Below are 21379 nucleotides of genomic sequence, written 5' to 3'. Positions count from 1 at the left end.
ATGATTACTCAACAAAACAAATCTCCTTTTTAGAATAAAAAAAATTGCTTTTTATAGTTTCATTGTATTTTAAGTCATAACAAGAGTGCACACACTGAAATGTCTCGCCTGCTTTACTGACCATTGGTTTTATGTTGAAAAAATCTGTAATATGAAGGTTTTACTACAAGTTTCACATAAACTTAACATTTTTTAAATATCCATGACAATGAGGTCTAGGCCAGATAAATCCTGTCAGACAGACATGTACACCTCACAATTATTCCATACACCAAATACAGCTGACCTATTGCTATTAGTATTTGAAAACTAGGCAAAACACAAAAATAAAGTCAAGGTCACATGAAACCTGTCTGTCTGACATGTACCCCTTACAATCATTCCACCACCACATATAGTTGACCTACTTCTTATAGTATCTGAGAAACGGACCTAATCATGTACCTTTAACCTTGATCACTGATCCATGAAATGAGGTCGAGGACAGGTGAACCCTGTCTGATGCACATGTAGACGTTGCAAGGAACCCATGTGCCAAATATAGTTATCCAATTACTCATTATAAGTAAGAAATTCACATGACAAAAAAAATTTTTTTTTTTGAAGCAGTCGTTGAACCATGAAAACGAGTTCAAGGACACCGGACATATGACAGACGTAAACTTCGTAACATAAGGTATTTGCAAAGAAGGTATCAATTATCCAGGTCATCTACCTTCTGAAATATAAAGCTTTCTACAAATAGTTCACACCGACGGATAGTGATTCCTGTTTGACATACTACGACGAAAAATACTGCGATTTTTGTCGTAGGTGAGACAAAAACTACGTCATTTTAGATTGCGAAAATTGAATTTTGTGCATTCGACTTGATATTTTTTTTTAGGAATTAGAGAGATACATTTAAAGGAGACAGCAGCATCTCATTCAATTGGTTCTTACAACTTTTCTGAATAAAACTCAGACTTTGATAAGGTTTCGTTCTGAGTCAAATCACAATCCTTATTAAACTTCTGTTGAATAGAAATTTGTTGAACCTGATTTCGACCTCGAAAACAATGCCCAACAATCGAACAACAACGACTAAAAAGTTGTTTTAGATGTTCTGAGTTTGAAGCAATTGTTAAAACAACACACACTGATACAAGTTCTTCTATCCGTAGACATGTCTGTAAAATCCACCACGGCCAAGCATCAACTGTGTTATTATTGCTGTAAACACCAAATACACCAACTGCACTGTAGATATGGGTCCCAACAATGGCTACCGACGTCGCTGACGATACGAAACATAGAACTATCAACCTTTTTATAGTGCTTGACTCTACAAAATAAACAGAAAATTTGATAATTAAGGTTAGTTTCCATTTTAGTGCAAATGAATAAAAAAGAAGATTACATACATGTACCTTCTGTGGCAGCAAACTATACAATCAAATCGTAGTTATATAATATTATTTAATCAATCCAAGAATAGTTGAATTTTTGTTATTATCTTTTTTTGTTCCATCCCTTACTTTCTAGTATTTTGTTACGCATTTTTCGAAAAACTTCTCCACGTTATGAATTTGCATGCATATTTGCCACGGGATATTTACAAAGCAACTAAGCAACCAACACATAATTTATATATGAAAAATAAACCGAATATAGTGAATTGAAAAATAGTTCCCTGATGGTCATTTTATCAAGTTCAGGTACCCTTCAAAGCTTTAAATCGACCTTACAAGGGCTTGACTACTAGTCCAGATCGTTAGATATACCGGTGTAGCAGTTTAATCCAAAGCAGAATTTTAAAGTTAGTGAGCCCATGACATACTTGTTTTGGATAAAAGCGATAATCTCATGCACTTGTATTTGATTGGGTTCCTGTGGATCAATTTTTCTGTGTAATGTTTTGTATTTTCGTTATTTATCTCTTCGTCATCACATCGTGTTAGTTTTTCTTTGATTTAACATTCTTATTTGCCCCTCGGTATATTATCCCTCTTTTAATGACATTACTGTTAACATTAACAAAAGTATGAAAAATAGATAGAAGACAAGAAATGATTGTAACAGGATGCTGTTACGAAGTCTCCCAAACGAAGCTCCCATAATTCGTAATTCCCAGGGTCGCCTGACATTGGGCAACGTCCATTGAAAATTGGTTTGGTCCAGTAAAGTTATATGCATTAGTGATGCCTGGGGACTAACCTTGTATATCATTCAAATCATCTTGGCATGACAAACCAGAATATATATGGTTTAGGGGTGGGGATCTCAACCATTTACAAGATACTAGAATATTTGGGGTGGGGAGGAACCCCTGGGGACTGGCCCTATACGTCATTCAAATGTTCATTACATGACGAACAGGAATATATATGGTTTAGGGGTGGCGATCTCAACCATTTACAAGATATTAGAACATTGGGGGTGGGGGGAACCCCTGGGGACTGACCGTATACGTCATTCAAATGTTTGAGACATGACAAATAGGAATATATATGGTTTAGGGGTGGGGATCTCGACCATTTACAAGATATTAGAACTTTCTCAAATGGCAGGGGGTCGGGATGACCCCTGGGGACTTACCCTGTATATCATTCAAATCATCTCAGCATGACAAACCAGAATATATATGGTTTAGGGGTGGGGATCTTGACCACTTAGAAGATATTAGAACTTTCTTAAATGGCAGGGGTGGGGGTGACCCCTGGGGACTTACCCTGTATAACATTTGATGTGCTTTATCATGACAAACCAGAATATATATGGTTTAGGGGTGGGGATCTCGACCATTTACAAGATATTAGAACTTTCTTAAATGGCAAGGGGTGGGGGTGACCCCTGGAGACTAACCCTGTATTTCATTTGATGTGCTTTATCATGACAAACCAGAATATATATGGTTTAGGGGTGGGGATCTCGACCATTTACAAGATATTAGAACTTTCTCAAATGGCAAGGGGTGGGGGTGACCGCTGGGGACTAACCCTGTATAACATTTGATGTGCTTTATCATGACAAACCAGAATATATATGGTTTAGGGGTGGGGATCTCGACCATTTACAAGATATTAGAACTTTCTCAAATGGCAGGGGGTCGGGATGACCCCTGGGGACTTACCCTGTATATCATTCAAATCATCTCAGCATGACAAACCAGAATATATATGGTTTAGGGGTGGGGATCTTGACCACTTAGAAGATATTAGAACTTTCTTAAATGGCAGGGGGTGGGGGTGACCCCTGGGGACTTACCCTGTATAACATTTGATGTGCTTTATCATGACAAACCAGAATATATATGGTTTAGGGGTGGGGATCTCGACCATTTACAAGATATTAGAACTTTCTTAAATGGCAGGGGGTCGGGATGACCCCTGGGGACTAACCCTGTATATCATTCAAACCATCTTAGCATAACAAACCTGAATATATATGGTTTAGGGGTGGGGATCTTGACCACTTTCAAGATATTAGAACTTTCTTAAATGGCAGGGGGTGGGGGTAACCCCTGGGGACTAACCCTGTATTTCATTTGATGTGCTTTATCATGACAAACCAGAATATATATGGTTTAGGGGTGGGGATCTCGACCATTTACAAGATATTAGAACTTTCTCAAATGGCAGGGGATCGGGATGACCCCTGGGGACTAACCATGTATATCATTCAAACCATCTTAGCATGACAAACGAGAATATATATGGTTTAGGGGTGGGGATCTTGACAACTTAGAAGATATTAGAACTTTCTTAAATGGCAGGGGGTGGGGGTGACCCCTGGGGACTAACCCTGTATTACATTTGATGTGCTTTATCATGACAAACCAGAATATATATGGTTTAGGGGTGGGGATCTCGACCATTTACAAGATATTAGAACTTTCTCAAATGACAGGGGGTGGGGATGACCCCTGGGGACTAACCCTGTATATCATTCAAACCATCTTAGCATGACAAACCAGAATATATATGGTTTAGGGGTGGGGATCTTGACCACTTACAAGGTATTAGAACTTTCTTAAATGGCAGGGGGTGGGGGTGACCCCTGGGGACTAACCCTGTATTTCATTTAATGGGCTTTATCATTTAGAACATTTTCAATTAAAAAGTTTGTGTCTATCACGAACGGTTTTCAATTTATAATCATTTGAAAATTTAAAAAAATAAAATCCCATAGGGTTCTATAGTAAAACCCTCTTTTCTTTTTGCCCCTCAAAGTATCCCTTTATAAACCCCATTGCAAAAACAAAACCCTGATTGCACCACTAGACATGTTAGTCTAACATATTGTGAAACCCTAAGTTAATCCGACAAGCGGTTTTGGAGAACGGGTGCGGACAAGTTCAAATTTCAAAGCGGCGGAAGAAGAAGAAGAAGAAGAAGAAGAAGAAGAAGAAGAATAATAATAATAATAAGAACTGAGCAAAAACAATAAGTCTTCCCAAACTTCGTTTGGGAGACTTAATTATTGATAACCGTCGGATGTCACAAAAAAGCCTGTTACAAGCTGAAGGTAGTTTGCTTTATCAGATGAAAGGAAATACATAGAATGAGAACTAACAGTGAAAAGATATTGTTATGCACATTGTTATGCACATTCTGCGACTTAAGGTTGTACGGTTACTGTTTTAAAGCAATAACATAAATGTTTCGAAGACTTTTATCTAATAGTATTAGTCTCAAACCGACTTCAATCTGATTTCATAAAATGTATAAAAAAATAAAGAGATGTTGTATGATTGCCAATGAGACAACTATCCACGAGAACCAAATGATGTAGCTGTATTAAAAAATTAAATGCAATTGAAAATTCAAATTAAATTACATAGCATTTTTAATGTAGATTTTTGTATCACGATTCACAATATCGAACGTTCTGCATATGCATGTCGAATCATTTAAATCATTGCAAACAATTTTTTAAAAAGTTGATTTTACCTACTATATTTATTGAAATGTTATGCTTTGATTTCTGACCAACAATAATTAAATCAATATTACTATTTTCATAAACAAATTGTATCGAAAGGAAGTCCAAGCAAAAATGTCAATACATTTTCATTATTTCTTTGTATATTGAAATCTTAAATTTGAACGTATCTTTTAATAAAAAATCGAAGTCATCAGAGAATGAAAATCTGAATACAATATGAACCGGATATTAATGCTAATTTTTGTAACAATTCATTTTAGCCTTATCTAATAATTTTACGGACGCCATCACGAGTTTGTTGATTGTTGTAGAATATCTGTTTCACAGATGACGACGGATATGTTCCGATTGTCGTAACCACAATATCGTCATCTCTTCCTCGAATATGACCTACCGATATAATCACCGGTAATGTACTTAAATGTGCAAAACATGACGGGTGCCACATGTATAGCAGGATCTTCTTTCCCTTCTGGATCACCTGAGATCACCCACGGTTTTTGGTGGGGTTCGTGTTCTCAGTCTTTAGTTTTTAGTGTAGTGTTTTGTGTACAGTTGTTCGTCTTTTGGTGGTTTTTTGTTTTTTGTCATTGAAATGTTAGTTTGTTTTCGACTTATGAGTTTGAATATCCCTTTGGTATCTTTTGCCTCTCTCTTGATAGATAATATTTGCGATACTGATAAAATGAGAACTGATGTTATAAAAAGTAACAAATAAAAAACCACTGGGGAAAATTGATTAGATAATGTTCTAATTGCGTTTAAAGGGCATGGAATACTGTTTCTTTAAAGATGTTCCAATTTCAATATTGGACCAGTTAGAACCAAACTTGCCCACAATCATCATTGGGTTATTAAGTTTTCAAATGTGTCCGATGTTCCCGTCTGCCAACAAGCATGGCTGACATAGGAAATACTCGAGTGTCGTTCGGTAGTACCGAGTACCGAATACCAAACTTTTACTCAACTAATCAGTTTCCCGTGAGGACATTGTCCCTTTCTTTTCATTCAATTGATTTTCTTGTGAAAGCCCCTCGGATAATTAAAAGTTATCAACGATTAAGAACGTTTCATATGTTAAGAGTGCTAAATTGTCGTTGATATGCTTAAACAAACTACCGTTTCGATATATTAACAAAGTCTCAACATATACTCTTGAAATGGTGAGCTATTCACGAGAGCAGCATTTCTAGGACGCTACTTTTTGCAAAACGTTACATCGGTACTGTCAGAGCGAATACTTCGTTTGCAATTCCGAAACCAACGCTCCCCTGAAATAGTTCTTTATCAGAACAAATTTGCCCATCCTGTGATGACCCTCACTGAATGATTAAACGCATCAGTGACTTTTAATCATCACGCCTTAATACATATATTTGCTTTACAATTACAAAATGTATCTGATTTGACTATGTAATCGTTTGTATTCAATAGTTGTTTATTACATTATTGATAACATTATTGTGTTATGCTTAATTAGTACATGTATAGTACATGTTCTATTAATTATGGTATATAGTTCTTTGGACTTTTATTAAGTCCCACATAATAACATAGAGGGTTTAACTTCCATATTAAGACAACGACACACAGCGTAAAATTTGCAAAAACAATTTAGTTCCCATTTTGTAGATATTCTTCCGAGCGATTACTCTAGTTTCACTTGACAAAACCAAAGAGTTCTCGATCAAATAATTCTTTACCGAGCTAAAACTCCTAATATTTAAAAAAAAATTTTTGTAATTTTTGTAACAACTATAGAAGAAAAGAGAAACTGTCAACAGTAAAAATGATAAGCGAGATACAACAAAAAAGATATTTTAGTCGTGAATTATATTCAAGTCTAGAATGTTGGTGAGGGCCATAGTTGAAGATGCACATAGATCCAGGTGAGCGACACAGGCTCTTTGGAGCCTCTAGTATTCATATGATATTCCCCGTTGATGAATTAAGAAATCGTTAGGAAACTAAGGTTCTAACTCCCATAGGCATTGTTGACCTTAGCTGAATTGGGCTTTTCTTTACAGGTTCCATTTCGTATTATAATCCTAATGTTTCTGCGTATTTATACATCCCTGGGTATCAAATGTTTGGTTTTCAGCGTTTCCGATGAATTAAAGTGCTTCGATCGTACGAAATTTATATAGTGTCATATTCATTTGCTAGCACTGTTGGTCCCCAAGGGTACCATCAGCTCGGTAGTCACTGCATTGGTTATGACACGAATTATAACATTTTTTGTTCAAAAATTCCCCGATGATAAATTAAGAAATTGCCAAAAACACTAAGGTTCTAAATCCCTCGGGCAGAGATTACCGTAGATAAATTTAGCTATTCTTTTTAGATTACTTTTGATCATATAACTCATAATATTTCAACGAATTAATACACCCCTGGCTTTAAAATGTTTGTGCTTGGTCGTTCCCGACGAAGGTAAACCAAGTAAAGCCATGAAAATGAGGTTAAGGCCAGATGAACCTTGCCAATCAGAAGTGTACATCTTAAAATCATTCTATTCAACAAATATAGTTGACCTATTGCTTATAATATCTAAGTCACAGACTTACCAATAATAACCGAACATTGAACAAGAAACCATGAAAATATAACCCTGCAAGACAGTAATGTACAACTAACAATAAATCCATTAACAAGTATAGCATACCTATTGCTTGTGGTATCTGGGAAACAGTAGAAAACACGAAAACTTAAATGCGGCCAAGATAAAATCTGCCAGACAGACATGAACACCTTACAATAATTTCATAAGCCCAAAAAGATGATAGATTGCTTACAACATATAAAAAAATAATTTTCAAAAATTAATATAGAAAACAGATTTTGATAAAGAAGGAATGAAATAAATCTTTTATATTAGCTTATTTTACTCTACAGAAACTCCACTTCTACCATTTATTGACGAAATCTATTGTAACGAAGTTACCAAGACATTGAGCAGGTATCATGTCGAGTATTACATATAAAACATTGACGGGATATAGATTTTATAATCAAGTTTTATTTTTGTATTTTTGCCTAGTTCATTTCAAATACCAGATTACCCCAGTTTAACAAATAATCTTCACTTTACATAGTCTTCTGTCGTATTATATAACTTGGACAAATAATTGTGTATAACTTTTTCTCCGATACATCCTCCAACATTCAACGTATTGTTTATAAGATACATGTACAAAAAATAGCATTATATAAAAAATAAGAATATCAACGCAAAACACAATTGCCTTATTCATGTCACATCAGATTATGTTATTCAAACAGACATGTTAAACTAAGATATATTTGTTAATTCAATACAACTGTTCAACGCAAGGTAGTCACAATATTTCATAACGGAAATCATTTTTCACACTGAGGTAGTCGACTGAGAACGTTGGGGTTGAAAGGTAAATAATATAAATAGGCTTAAGTGAAGAAAATTATCATGACCTGGACAAATTGAATTAAGGTTTCATAACTGAAATACAAATATGGTACTAAAATTGAGAATGGAAATGGGGAATGTGTCACAGAGACAACGGCCCGACCAAAGAGCAGACAACAGCCGTAGGCCACCAATGGGTCTTAAACACAGCGAGAAAATCCCGCACCCGGAGGCGGGCTTCAGCTGGCCGCCAAACAAAAATTTGTACTAGTTCAGTGAAAATGGACGTCACACTAAACTCCAAAACATATAAATGAACTAAAATTAAAAAAAATGCCAGAGGCTCCTGAATTGGGACAGGCGCAAAAATGCGGCGGGGTTAAACATGTTTAGAGAGATCTCAACCCTCCCTCTATACCTCTAGCAAATGTAGAAAATACAAACACACAGCAATACGCACACTAAAACTGAGTTTAAAAGACGTCCGAGTCCGATGTCAGAATAGGTAACAAAAGAAACTAAGCAAAATGACAATGATACATAAATTAACAAAAAGTAAAATCACAAAAATACTGAACTCCGAGGAAAATTCAAAACGGAAAGTCCCTAATAAAATGGCAAAATCAAATGATAAAACACATCAAACGAATGAACAACAACTGTCATATTCCTGACTTGGTACAGGCATTTTCAAATGTAGAAAATGATGGATTGAACCTGGTTATATGGCGCTAAACCTCTCACTTGTATGATAGTCGTATCAAATTCCATTATATTAACAACGATGCGTGAATATAATAGGTAAAATAGTCACAATATGGGTACAGCAGTCATTACTGTGTCACAATCTCAAAACAAACAAATATTTAACAAAAAAGCACAAAAAAAGGTAAAATCACAAAAATACTGAACTCCGAGGAAAATTCAAAACGGAAAGTCCCTAATCAAATGGCAAAATCAAATGATACAACACATCAAACGAATGGACAACAACATCGTTAAAATTTAAAAACCACATTCATTGCTTCGCGTGTCTGACGTCAGAAAATGTAAACGTCACATAGGAAGAAATTTTGTCGTTCAAAGTATTTAAAAAAAATAAAAATAATTTCACATGGGGAATGGTGGTATAAAGGGTTAAAAAATCAAAAGTTGTGTTAGAACAAATTTCAGAAACAGACAGAGATTTAAAATTATCCAGAAGTTCTTTAGAATTTTTAAGAATCCACATATGGTTAATACCACTACGCGAGTAAAATAATTTTGTTACTAAGGACTACTATCAGTTACTGACATGCCAGCTCCAGACCTCAATTAAACTGATTGAAAGATTATGTCTTCATCATACTGACAATTTGTCATTGATCCAACAAAATATTGGTTTAAACCATACAAATGGATATTTTTGCTTAGGTGAAACATTTTTGTTTAATAGAGTACGTGTGTACTTAAACAACATGGAAAGTATATGAAAAAAAACCGATTTGTTCAAAAATAGAACGCAATCAGGGTCAGAGGTATGGCTTACTTGAAGCTGTAAAACTATGTGTGAATTTAAGTAAAGATCGAAAGTCTATTTTGAATTTTCCGCAAGTGAAAGTAATTAAATGGACAAGAAAAAAGGATTTGCTGTACAGAATTTAGAGATATCATAAAGGGAAAGTGTAACTTTAAGGTCCAAGTTTGCAATTTATAGAAAATATTAAGATACAACAAAATATTTAAGGCAATTATACTTCTAGTACTTTCAAATGAAACATATATATATATATATAATTCAACTTATTGCGGACCTGTTTCTGTATTGTTATGAGTTACAATTTATGACTAAAATCAGCAAAGACCTATCGAAACAAAATCTGATTCAAAAATTTAATAACACTTTTAGATATTTAGATGATATATTGGCTCTCAATAATGACGACTTCTGTATGTACACTAAAGAGATTTATTCTACCGAACTGACTTTAAATAAAGCTAATACTAACAATGAACACTGCCCTTTCCTGAATCTTGATATCTTTATCTTTAACGTGAAGCTTAATACCAAAATTTATGATAAAAAAGTTGATTTTTCATTTCCTATTGTTAAGTATCCATTTTTAGATGGTGACGTTCCCTTGTCGCCATCTTATGGTGTTTATATATCCCAACTTGTTCGATTCGCTCGTGTATGTAACAACGTATTTGATTTCAACGAAAGAAATCTCTGTATTACTGGAAAATTATTACACCAGGTTTTTCGATATCACAAACTAGTCAAAACATTCACTAAATTTTATTATCAGTACAAGGACATCATTCGTAAATATAAATCAACATGCAGACATCTTATACGTTCAGGTATTTCACATCCAATATTTTATGGTAATATACTTTACAAAGCACAAAAATGTCGGCATTCACCTGAAAAGCTAACCAAACCTTTAAACAGACTTATTCGGAAAGGATATAGTTACGATACTGTTGTCAAGTCATTAAGGATTGTATATTTTGGTATTAATATTGATTCACTCATAGGGTCTTTGCTTCGGAAATAAACACATTTATTCTAAAACCAGTTGTTGGCATGATACGGGTTATGTTCTTCTCATATATTTTATGATGGTATGATACTTAACCCCTAACGGGAGGGATTGTACTTGATTTTCATATGATGAAGACATAATCTTTCAATCAGTTTAATTGAGGTCTGGAGCTGGCATGCCAGTAACTGCTAGTATTCCTTTGTTAATTTATGTATCATTGTCATTTTGCTTAGTTTCTTTTGTTACCTATTCTGACATCGGACTCGGACTTCTTTTAAACTGAGTTTTACTGTGCGTATTGCTATGTGTTTCTTTATTCTACATTGGCTAGAGGTATAGGGGGAGGGTTGAGATCTCACAAAACATGTTTAACCCCGCCGCATTTTTGCGCCTGTCCCAAGTCAGGAGCCTCTGGCCTTTGTTAGTCTAGTATGTTTTTTATTTTAGTTCATTTATATGTTTTGGAGTTTAGTGTGACGTCCATTTTCACTGAACTAGCACACGATTTAATTAGGGGCCAGCTGAGGACCACCTCCGGGTGCGGAAGTTTCTCGCTGCATTGAAGACCCATTGGTGGCTTTCGGCTGTTGTCTGCTCTTTGGTCGGGTTGTTGTCTCTTAGACATATTCCCCATTTCCATTCTCAATTTTATGGTTTGACTGAAACCATAATGCCTAAAGAATAGTGTTATTAAAAAGGGCACATCACCATTTTCCTCAAACTGCTAAATAAACTCATCATAGATAACAAACGGTGCATGTATTGAAAGGTAAATATCAAATATAATTTTGATCTGTTAAAACAAAAAGATGGTTCTAATTCTGTACGCCAGACGCTCGTTTCGTCTACAAAAGACTCATCAGTGACGATGATAAATCAAATAAATTAAAGGCCAAATAAAGTTCGAGGTTGAAGAGCATTGAGAACCTATAATTCAAAAAAAAAGTACAGCTAAGGTAATCTATCCCTGGGGTAGAAAAACCTTAATATTTCGAAAAATTTTGTAAACAGTTAATTTATAATTATGATCATATCAATGATAATTCAAGTCAACACAGAAGTGCTAAATTTGACCTAATAAAATTGTAACGGGTTCAATGATACCCTGTGTCTATCCAATGACGGTTTAAACTGTATCTAAAATTTAACTGCAAAAACATAGATCCATTTATCAGGAAACAAAGGAAGATAAAACAAAATGTTTGCAAGATTTTGCTATGAATGCTGTCTCTTGATCACGATGATGCTTCTATCTAAGCTTCGTAAAATAACATATAGGTTTGACAAATGTATTAAGTCTTTAATACATCTTTTAAGCAGACTTAACTTCAATATTGACGTAGACGACGGAATGTTCGATCTGCATGTCTCGCTCTCGCGACTTTCTTCGCAGATGAGATAACAATTAGATTTGTATACTAAATAAAGACCTAGGAATATTCTTAATTACATCTTATATTCTACGAGGGTAATTATTGCTCCAATCGAAAAACTATTCTTCATGAATGATACTGTTAATAGTGTATATCAGCATTTTTGGAGCTCCCAGTAACAGTTTAAGTTAAAACTTTTATTAGTATTATACTTATTTTATTTCAATTTATCATTTTTGTAACAATTCAACACAAAATAAAACAGAAGTACCCCCATAACGCCCCCCCGCCAAAAAAAAGGAATAATAAAGCAACAAAATAACAGAATAAACAAACAAACCAAGCAAAATTCAATGAATGTTGGTAAAAAAATTATTTCTTATCTTTTGACATCTTTGACATAATGCGCTTTATCTTTATAGATTAATCGTTTTTAGTACGCCGCTATATCTCAGTTATCATCATGTCCGAAAGGACACGCTTGGGTATCCTGAATTATTTGATCAATTTAAAATTTAAAAAATATTGCATGTTATTACTTTTCATTTTAGTATTCTTTTCACATGATATTTATGAATATTCTATCGATTTACTTATGCTGTTTGTTTCGTTTAAAATTCTCTTTTTCCAGTTTGACTGTAATAAATAGACAATATTAAATTAACATGTTGCATGACAGTTCACCTAATAAAACAATTTTAGGAGGAAAAATGTAACATGAACTCTTTGAAATTTGAAATGTCTATTTTCTCAAGACATATAAAAACGATTATGCTTAATGGAACAGTTTACATGCTTATAATTAATTATCATCAGCAAAAAAGAAATAATAAATAAACTTTGCTATCTACTGTTTTTCAAGGACTGGTCCGGAAGACAGATAATGCTGTTTCAATGTTCAAAGACGTAATGAGAATAATTTGAGAGAATCAGCTGTTAGTAAAAGCTGATCTTATAAGTTTTAATGATTTTACTACGAATGGCATTTTCATTTAAAGTAAGTGCTCAAGTGCTCGCTTAGAAAAAATTAAGTGCAGGGTAAATTCAGTATAGAAGCCTTTAACTATGTGTACATATAACTAAACGGATAGGTGTATAACAGTCAATTAAACAGCAAAACAGTTAAACAATACCAAATACTATATCTTCAACTTAACATGATGTTCTTTATACTAGTAATAAATTGGGTGTATGTTTTATGTTCTTTTTACCGAATGATTTACAATATAAGATATCAATCGTGCGAGATCATTATGGGTAGTCAAGGTCGTTAACCATCCCCGTAGAAGTATAATATATATCAACGAACTACCTCCGTTGACTTACCGGTTAGATCTTCTATGCAAAATCATAAGCTTAAATTAGATATTTACATGTATTTGCAACGAAATATAATTACTTGAAAATAGCGTTTAGAAAAAAATATCGGCAGACCAAACCATGTCTAAAATATAAAAAAAAAATAAGAAACATAAATGATTGCGTTCAAATGTTACCAAAACGTCCATTCATTGATTTCATACTCTATCAAAATATAAAAAGGCAAGATAAAATTTAATCTTCAAATACCATACAGGACTAGCAAGAGTAAAAGGTTTCTGAATTAGGAGCAACAGTACTTTACCGATGTTTAAATACCATTAATTCATTAAGAAAAACAAAAAACTGATGGAAGTCAAAACTGTTGAATGTACGTACACACATCTCATATATGTTTGTGTTGGATTGTTTACAGGAAAAATGTTTGATACAAATAAAAGATGCTTTAAAAAATCGGTAATTTGCGATGTACTGTTGTTAGTTCAATTTCACAAATTATTACCAAATGTATCGTAAATCCATCTGGAATATACAAACCTAGTAAATAAAAACAACTAAAATTGAGGAAAGTGCATAACCTCTAAATGTAGCGAGACCGGGTGCGTCGACAGTGTAAGTATCTCATCATGAACAAGCCTACTCGCCATGCGAATCCCCACTCTATCAAAATTTAACAATGGGGAATAGGACATAATCGGTAAATGTAAAGATCAGACGACTATTCTGGTATCTCAAGACCGAAAAAAACATTTTCCTGATGAGCTGAGACACAGAAGCATCTTATCGACCAACCAGTTCGTGATGGTAACCGTAAACATTGTGGAGGGTCTGATAAACAATTCATGTAGCCATATTTGATATATCTGATTTCACGAGTAAAACAATTACAGGGTATGATGTTTCTATTGAATTTAATTTACAATTGAAATGAATAATCCAGATCCAATAGGAATTTGTTTTAACACCGAGGTAGGCAAACTTGAAAACACCCAATTTAATCATCAAGCGTCATCAGAAATCTTTGATAGACCTTTAGATAAAAATATTAAAATTGTCCAATTGCAGACGTTACGTTTAAAGTGAATAATATAAAACAAGGCGATATAATTTAATTGCCAAATAAGAAAACACAGTCCAAATGAAGCGGATTTTAGCAACTATAGGGGACCGTACGGTCTTCAAAAAGAACAAAACCCGTACCATTTTCTTAGCTACTAGTACAAGAGGCCCGAATGTATTATAGGTAACTAACTGGTGTTCAACGCTGAGGCCAAAGTCTTCTCAAATATAATAGTTTTCCTATGATGACATGTACCCATAAAATAAATTATTAAAATTTAGATCATTATTTGTAAAATTAGTTTTAATTGACTTTTTAAACAACAAATAAACTCTTAATGTTCGAAACGGAATGTATTGAGTTTATAAGGATCATGAATAATATATGGATTTAGGAAATATTCTTTTAAGTTCGATGTTAGAAGATTTTATTTAAGGGGAAATATTCTAAACGTTAATCTAACAGATCTATTCACGCTTTAATGTTAACTGAAGCACAAAATATAAATGGGGTGAAATTTTACAACTATGGTTGAATGAATATAAATAGGAAGGAAGTTCTTCTTTTATGTTTAGTCAAAAGATTCTGGTAATTCCCATTCTGGGATTTTTGTAAGAATTTGCAGAACCATGATTGGGGAGTTATTTTTTTTTTTATTGTAAAAAAAGAAAACAAAACTATCGAACTCAAGGCCAAATTAAAACATGGGAAGTCCATAAAAACTGACAAAATCAAACGTTATCAACCAACGGAATGAGTGGAAAATAACTCAGATTTCTATAAACCTGTCTGTAAATTATGGGTTGCTTAATTTTGTCAGTTGATCAGACCTTTCAGCATTGAAATAACCTGGATATTAGGTAAAATTCCTAACTGCAATTCTAAGTAAACGACTTGCATTTTCCTTTTTTCTGAATTTTTCATCATAGTCGCTTTTGTTACCTTCTCTTGGTTAACTGTACTCATAAATGAACAAAAAAAAGAAAATTTATACGAACTTCTTTGTCAACACATAATTATCTATTAAGTGTTTTTCAGTGTGTTTTATTTCCTTTTGCTGATGCCATATAGTTCGTACGAGTTAGTCAAGGTAACTAAAAATTTGTACTGAAAAAATATTATGATGCAGACATTTGCAAATGAATTCTAGAATAATACAATAATTTGGTGCATATCAATATGGAGATAAGAAAATACAAAGTAAGCTTATTTATTATATAACCATTGAAAAATAATCCCTAGTTGTACGATTTATTCAGCTTCTGCAACAACTATGTGCAATTCAACTACATTTTCCATGTGCCCATTTGTTATCTAAATAACATTAAGAGGATTATCTGAGTTTTAAAGATGTAAGAAATGAAAGAAATAAGAATCAAACGGAAGACAGCTATACAACAAGCTAATGAATAGTAGAGTATTTACCGAGGAAAATAAGTCTACTAGTTATTTCCATTGTTGCCAGCGTTCCGCACAGTTGTAAGAACCAAATGAATAATGCAGTTTGCATCAAAATTAAAATAAGAAAGAAAAAAAAAAACACACAATGAAATGTCATGTTAATGATGAAAATTTGAGAATAAAAAAATAAAACATTTTCTTAAATAAAGGTTGATTTCCAAAGACACTAGTAAAAATATAACATATAAATAAATTTTAGTATTTATCTGATGAGTTATTTACTTTATATTTCATTTTCATTTTATAAAGGGTCAATTCAATTTATGTTACCTGAAAATAGGCGCGGAAAAGGTTGAAGAACTAACCCATGTTCAAAAACATTGTGCAAATTGATCAGCTGAAATTAAATGCGGAATTTTCTTATAAAATAATTTCAGTTCAGGCTTTTTATATCTTTTTTAGTTCATTATTTTTTGTTGTTGTTGCGAACATCAGATTAACAGCCAGAATATTTTTATATATATATGCAAATACGTCTAACATACAAAAAAGTATATCATGCATGTTGTAAAGTCACTTTTTAATTATGAAGCTAATCCTTAGGCACACAATGTTACTTAGAGATGCAATCCAAATTTACCGATAATTCAAGAATTTCAGTCATTATGATGAAATTATAACAGTTAGTGGTATTGGATATAGTTTCATTCCTAATTGTATGAACTGTACATCTCCGACGAAACAAGCAGATTATAGAGTGAAGCAGATACTGCGTGTAAGGGAGGAGTTTCGGATTGAATATCGTCACCAAGATCGCTTTCGTCGTTCAATAACAGTTTGACATGTTTGTGTCATATAAAAACCGAATGTATTCAGTTTGTGTCTTTTCCGATGACAGTTTCTTTGTATATTGTATAACAAAATTTCTTTGAAGAAACTCTTTATTCGTATATGTTTTATATAATGAAAAGTTGTAAGTGTCCCTGATATTGAGATAAAAGCATAAAAATAATTATTCCTAAACATCCTTCAGTTCATCAAGATGTCATAAAATCACTTCAATCAAACATAGAAAGCGGGCTTTATATTTTCTGTGTTTTGTTTTGATATAAGTTATATGACGCAGTCCAGCTTTGGATTTATATCGAGTTGATATTTTTGATTTTATTCTGTATTTAATGTATGATACCACATAATATGTTTTATTCTTTTCCTTCGCGTCCTGCAGTTAATCTATTTTTATTCGTATTTCAATGTGAATATTTTGTTCCTACTTTGGCCCCATTATTGGCGAAAACAAGAAAACAAGTAACCAAATAATAGACTTTGAAAGAAGCACTAAACCATATATCAAATATAAAAAAAAGATTTATTCAATGAAATTATTTCATTTATTTGATATTTTAAATACATGGTATTCATCCGAAAGTTACAAAGTAAGATATGTTTTAGCTAATTTTAAACCATAGGAAATTGCTGTTATTGAATAAAAAAAATTGTAAATGTTGCACACGAAGGTCGTCTTAATTATCACTGTCTGCTCAACCCATCTCACATGAATTCTCAGTGCCGTTTCAAAACTAAAAGGATTATGGGTAATTACATTGTTCTTGCCCAACATGAAATCGACGCACGTCATTAGTTGAGTTTTCATTGTCAGAGGCATTTAACGCAAATTTCAACGTTTTGATATACGCTTTTGAAAATATGGCAAAGAAGACTGCAGATTCTGAAAGGACGAAATTACCGATATGCACTTGAAAAAATGAAATAAATCATATGGCAAAAAGCGATTTAATGGTTGATCTTGTAAAATATGAAAAGAAGTCAAATAAATAAACAATACAAAGCGTTATCCGTTCATACGTACAAAAACAAATAAAGGGTATACTTGACAAAAAAACTAAATATCTTTTAACAGAACGGGGAATTTATGACCTTTACTCATAAAAAAATGAAAATTTGAACATGAAGTTCTTTCCTTATATGTATTCTATAACGGTAATCCAAGTAATTCCGACTGCTTGGTACATTTGAAATAGTCTAACGTTTTATTTTTTCAGGTTAATGGACGTCCCCCTTTTTGAATTTAATTTGGAATTCGGTATTTTTGTTGATACTTTGTTTGTAAACCGGGTTTCTTTAAACCACCACTTGATATTGCATTTACATAGTCTAGACCAAGCTAGAATATCGCAAATAGTTCCAATGATTTTTATTTGAATATATTTCCACAGAAAGTTACAAAAATATTTGGATATTTATTTGTTTTAAAATATGACATGACGTTGAGTAATATTTTATTCACTATTTGTAGTACAACAAGAAGGCAAGAACAAGCACCTTAAACTGGTGCAAAAAATGAAAACAACACAGCCAGTATCCAGCACTTGTGTTGACATGACATTTCACTGGCACGTTCATTTTCTGTAGATTGACTGTTTATAAAATGTTGAATTATTCCCAACACTAAGGTTTTTCACCCCTATGCATAGATTGCCTAGACCCTTTTTGGCACAACTTTTCCGATTTTTGGTTTTAAATGCTCTCTAACTTCGTATTTGTTTTGGCCTTTCAACTGCGCAACTGGTGGGTCTTATGTAAATGAAACGCGTGTCTAGCGTAACAAACTGTACTGGTATCTTTGATTAGTTTTTTCTTCTTCTATTACAGAAACAATACTTTTATAAATACCTGTGCGATGACATTAGAAGAATTAAACTGTATTCTAAATAAGATTACACACGCTGAAAAAAATTGCCTGCTGTACTGAATATGATTGATTTTATGCTGAGTTTTGTAACAAGAATCATATAAACTTCACATCATCTAAGATCCATGTAAATAAGGTCAAGGTAAGAAGAACCTTGCAATAGAGATATGTTTACCTTACAATCATTCCAGACGTCAAATATAGTTGACCTACTGCTTACAGCATCTGTGCATCTAAGACACAGGAGTATTATCAAAAAAAAACTTAACAATAACTTATGAATCATGACAATGAAGTCAATGTCAGATTAAACTTGTCAGACGGACATGTTAACCTTCCAATCATTTCATACACCAAATATATTTGATCTGCTTATAGTATCCGAGAAACGGACCAAAACACAAAACCAATCATTCACCAATGAACCATGTTAATGAGTTGGAAGTCAGATTAAACCTGCCTGGTGGACTTGTTCACATTACAATAATTTCATACACCAAAAAAGTTGACCTACTGCTTATATATAAAAAAGAAGATGTCGTACGATTGCCAATGAGACAACTCTCCACAAGAGACCAAATGAAACAGAAATTAACAACTATATGTCACCGTACGGCCTTCAACAATGAGCAAAGCCCATACCTCACAGTCAGCTATAAAAGGCCCCGAAATGACAATGTAAAACAATTCAAACATTTGAAAAACGGACCTAATCACGTAACTTTAACCTTGATCACTGATTTATTAAACGAGGTCGACATCAGGTGAACCGTCTCTGACGAACATGTTGTCCTTACAAGGACCCCATATACCAAATCTAGTTATCTTGTTACTCATGATAAATGCGAAATTTTCATGACATGAGTGAACCATGAAAAAGAGGTCACATACAATAGAAATATGACAGACGGAAACTTCGTAATATTGGGTATCTATATACAAGGTATGAAGCACTCTACCTGCTGAAATAGAACAGTTTATGTCGACGACGACTTAGCATCCCTATATTTTGCTTTCTGCTACTTTCGTATTTAGTGAAAATATATGGTGTTTTTTTCGTACTCTTTTTTCTGACACATAATGAGTTTAAACATTGGTCATGAACTAACCAGACCCTTCCGTTCACACACTTTTGCTGTAATTAATTTCCCAACTTTCTTCAATTCTAAAATTTAACCTATGAAACTGATTTTAGCTTACATGATACTCGCCTCAAGCACACTCCTCATCAGACACACCTGCAATCAATCACATAAAACTTTGGGGCATTAAACCACGGAACAGAAGAAATCTTAAAAAGTAAACTTTGCAAAAAGTTGCAAAATAAGTTTTAGTACAAAAAAATGATTAATAAACTGAAATTTAGAAATTAACATTTACAACGAAGTTTTGTTATCGTGCCAGAACTGAAAAACTGACAATTGGGAAATAAATTTTTATATCTTAGATGAGTTTTTAATAAGGAAGTTTTAAAAGAAATTGTTAATTGCATTTGCTCACCTTTGTCGTCGATGTTTTATTTTAGTTAAACGGGGATATTTTCGTCATGCTTTGATCTGCCATTATGTAATATTGCAACATTTCGTTAAAGTTCAGCTCATTAAACAAGTTTATGACGAAAAATTCTATTTCCAATTGAATGAAATTACAGATTGGTTCTATTTTAATCAGATATGACAGTCATTCAAATAATAAATATAAAAAACAGTTATGTATACATGTTATAGCAGTTTGCTTCACATAACGTGATAAAGAGACATGCTAACAATCATGTTTTATTAACAAATACAAATTTACTAGCGAACTTTAATATCTAAGGAGTGGATCTGAGAAGCGGGAAATGTTGTTTAAAAGTGGAAAAACAAAAAAAGCTAAATTATTAAAGATTCCATTATATCTTATCTCTAATGAATTTACTCTTAATTCTCGGTTGTTGCTGAAATGGCAAATAATTGAATAGTTACCATAAATTAAGACGTCAAAATATATATTGGTGCATGATTCATCAAATGAAACAGAGGACCTTTTTGAAATTGTTATCAAAAGATTTTTTTTTTTAAATCCGAGTCTAACAGAGTAACGATATTCCTATACCCAACTTTTCTATTTTCTTATATCAAGTTAACTTGAAATGTCAATTATTCTTCGCTGTTTGGAAGTTTCAATCGGGTGATTGATGTATCCTGTCATAGAGATATGCATTATTGTGACGCGAGTATTATTTAAGCACAGTACCAATAGAAAGTGATTGACTGTTTGTATGGACTGACTAATGGAGCGGTGTAAGAACAATGTGTGATGAAACAGCAGCCAAACATTTGCTGATTGGCACTTTCCACATATTTTGTCATTCTGGTTAGGTTTCTGATTTATTGGCGAACATTTTACTAAATAAATTTAAAATATCATCATCGAAACTATTTCTATCAACGTTTCAGTTTACTCAACAATCGCTTCATTTCAATATATTTTTCGCTTAAGAATATTACCAATAAGGGACTTTAAAATGTTATTTAAAAATTCGACAATTTGTGCAAGAATGCAACTAAGCAAAGCAGGATCAACCTTAAAAAAATAGAAATAGAGGACTGGTCAATATTTAACAAGAGCTAGACATATATATGTTTTTAAATGCTTATTCACATCCCTATTTTTACTGTATATTTTTAAAAA

At 33.0% G+C, this 21379-nt stretch overlaps 1 protein-coding gene across 1 annotated transcript in view; it reads right to left on the bottom strand.

The window, feature by feature from the left end:
* Nucleotides 1-329: 329 nt before the first annotated feature.
* The window catches only part of LOC127702153 (proline-rich transmembrane protein 4-like), a 37933-nt gene continuing 16883 nt past the window's right edge, over nucleotides 330-21379 (bottom strand). Inside the window, exon 2 of the mRNA XM_052206258.1 lies at nucleotides 330-1324. Within this exon, the coding sequence (XP_052062218.1) occupies nucleotides 939-1324 (386 nt within the window). The 3' untranslated portion in view covers nucleotides 330-938. The remainder of the gene's footprint in view (nucleotides 1325-21379) is intronic.

The sequence above is a fragment of the Mytilus californianus genome, unplaced genomic scaffold (genome assembly GCF_021869535.1).
Source record: "Mytilus californianus isolate M0D057914Y unplaced genomic scaffold, xbMytCali1.0.p SCAF_5, whole genome shotgun sequence".
Classification (NCBI taxonomy): domain Eukaryota; kingdom Metazoa; phylum Mollusca; class Bivalvia; order Mytilida; family Mytilidae; genus Mytilus; species Mytilus californianus.
The sequence above is the reverse complement of the archived record's forward strand: the minus strand, read 5'-3'. Positions and strand labels throughout refer to the sequence as shown.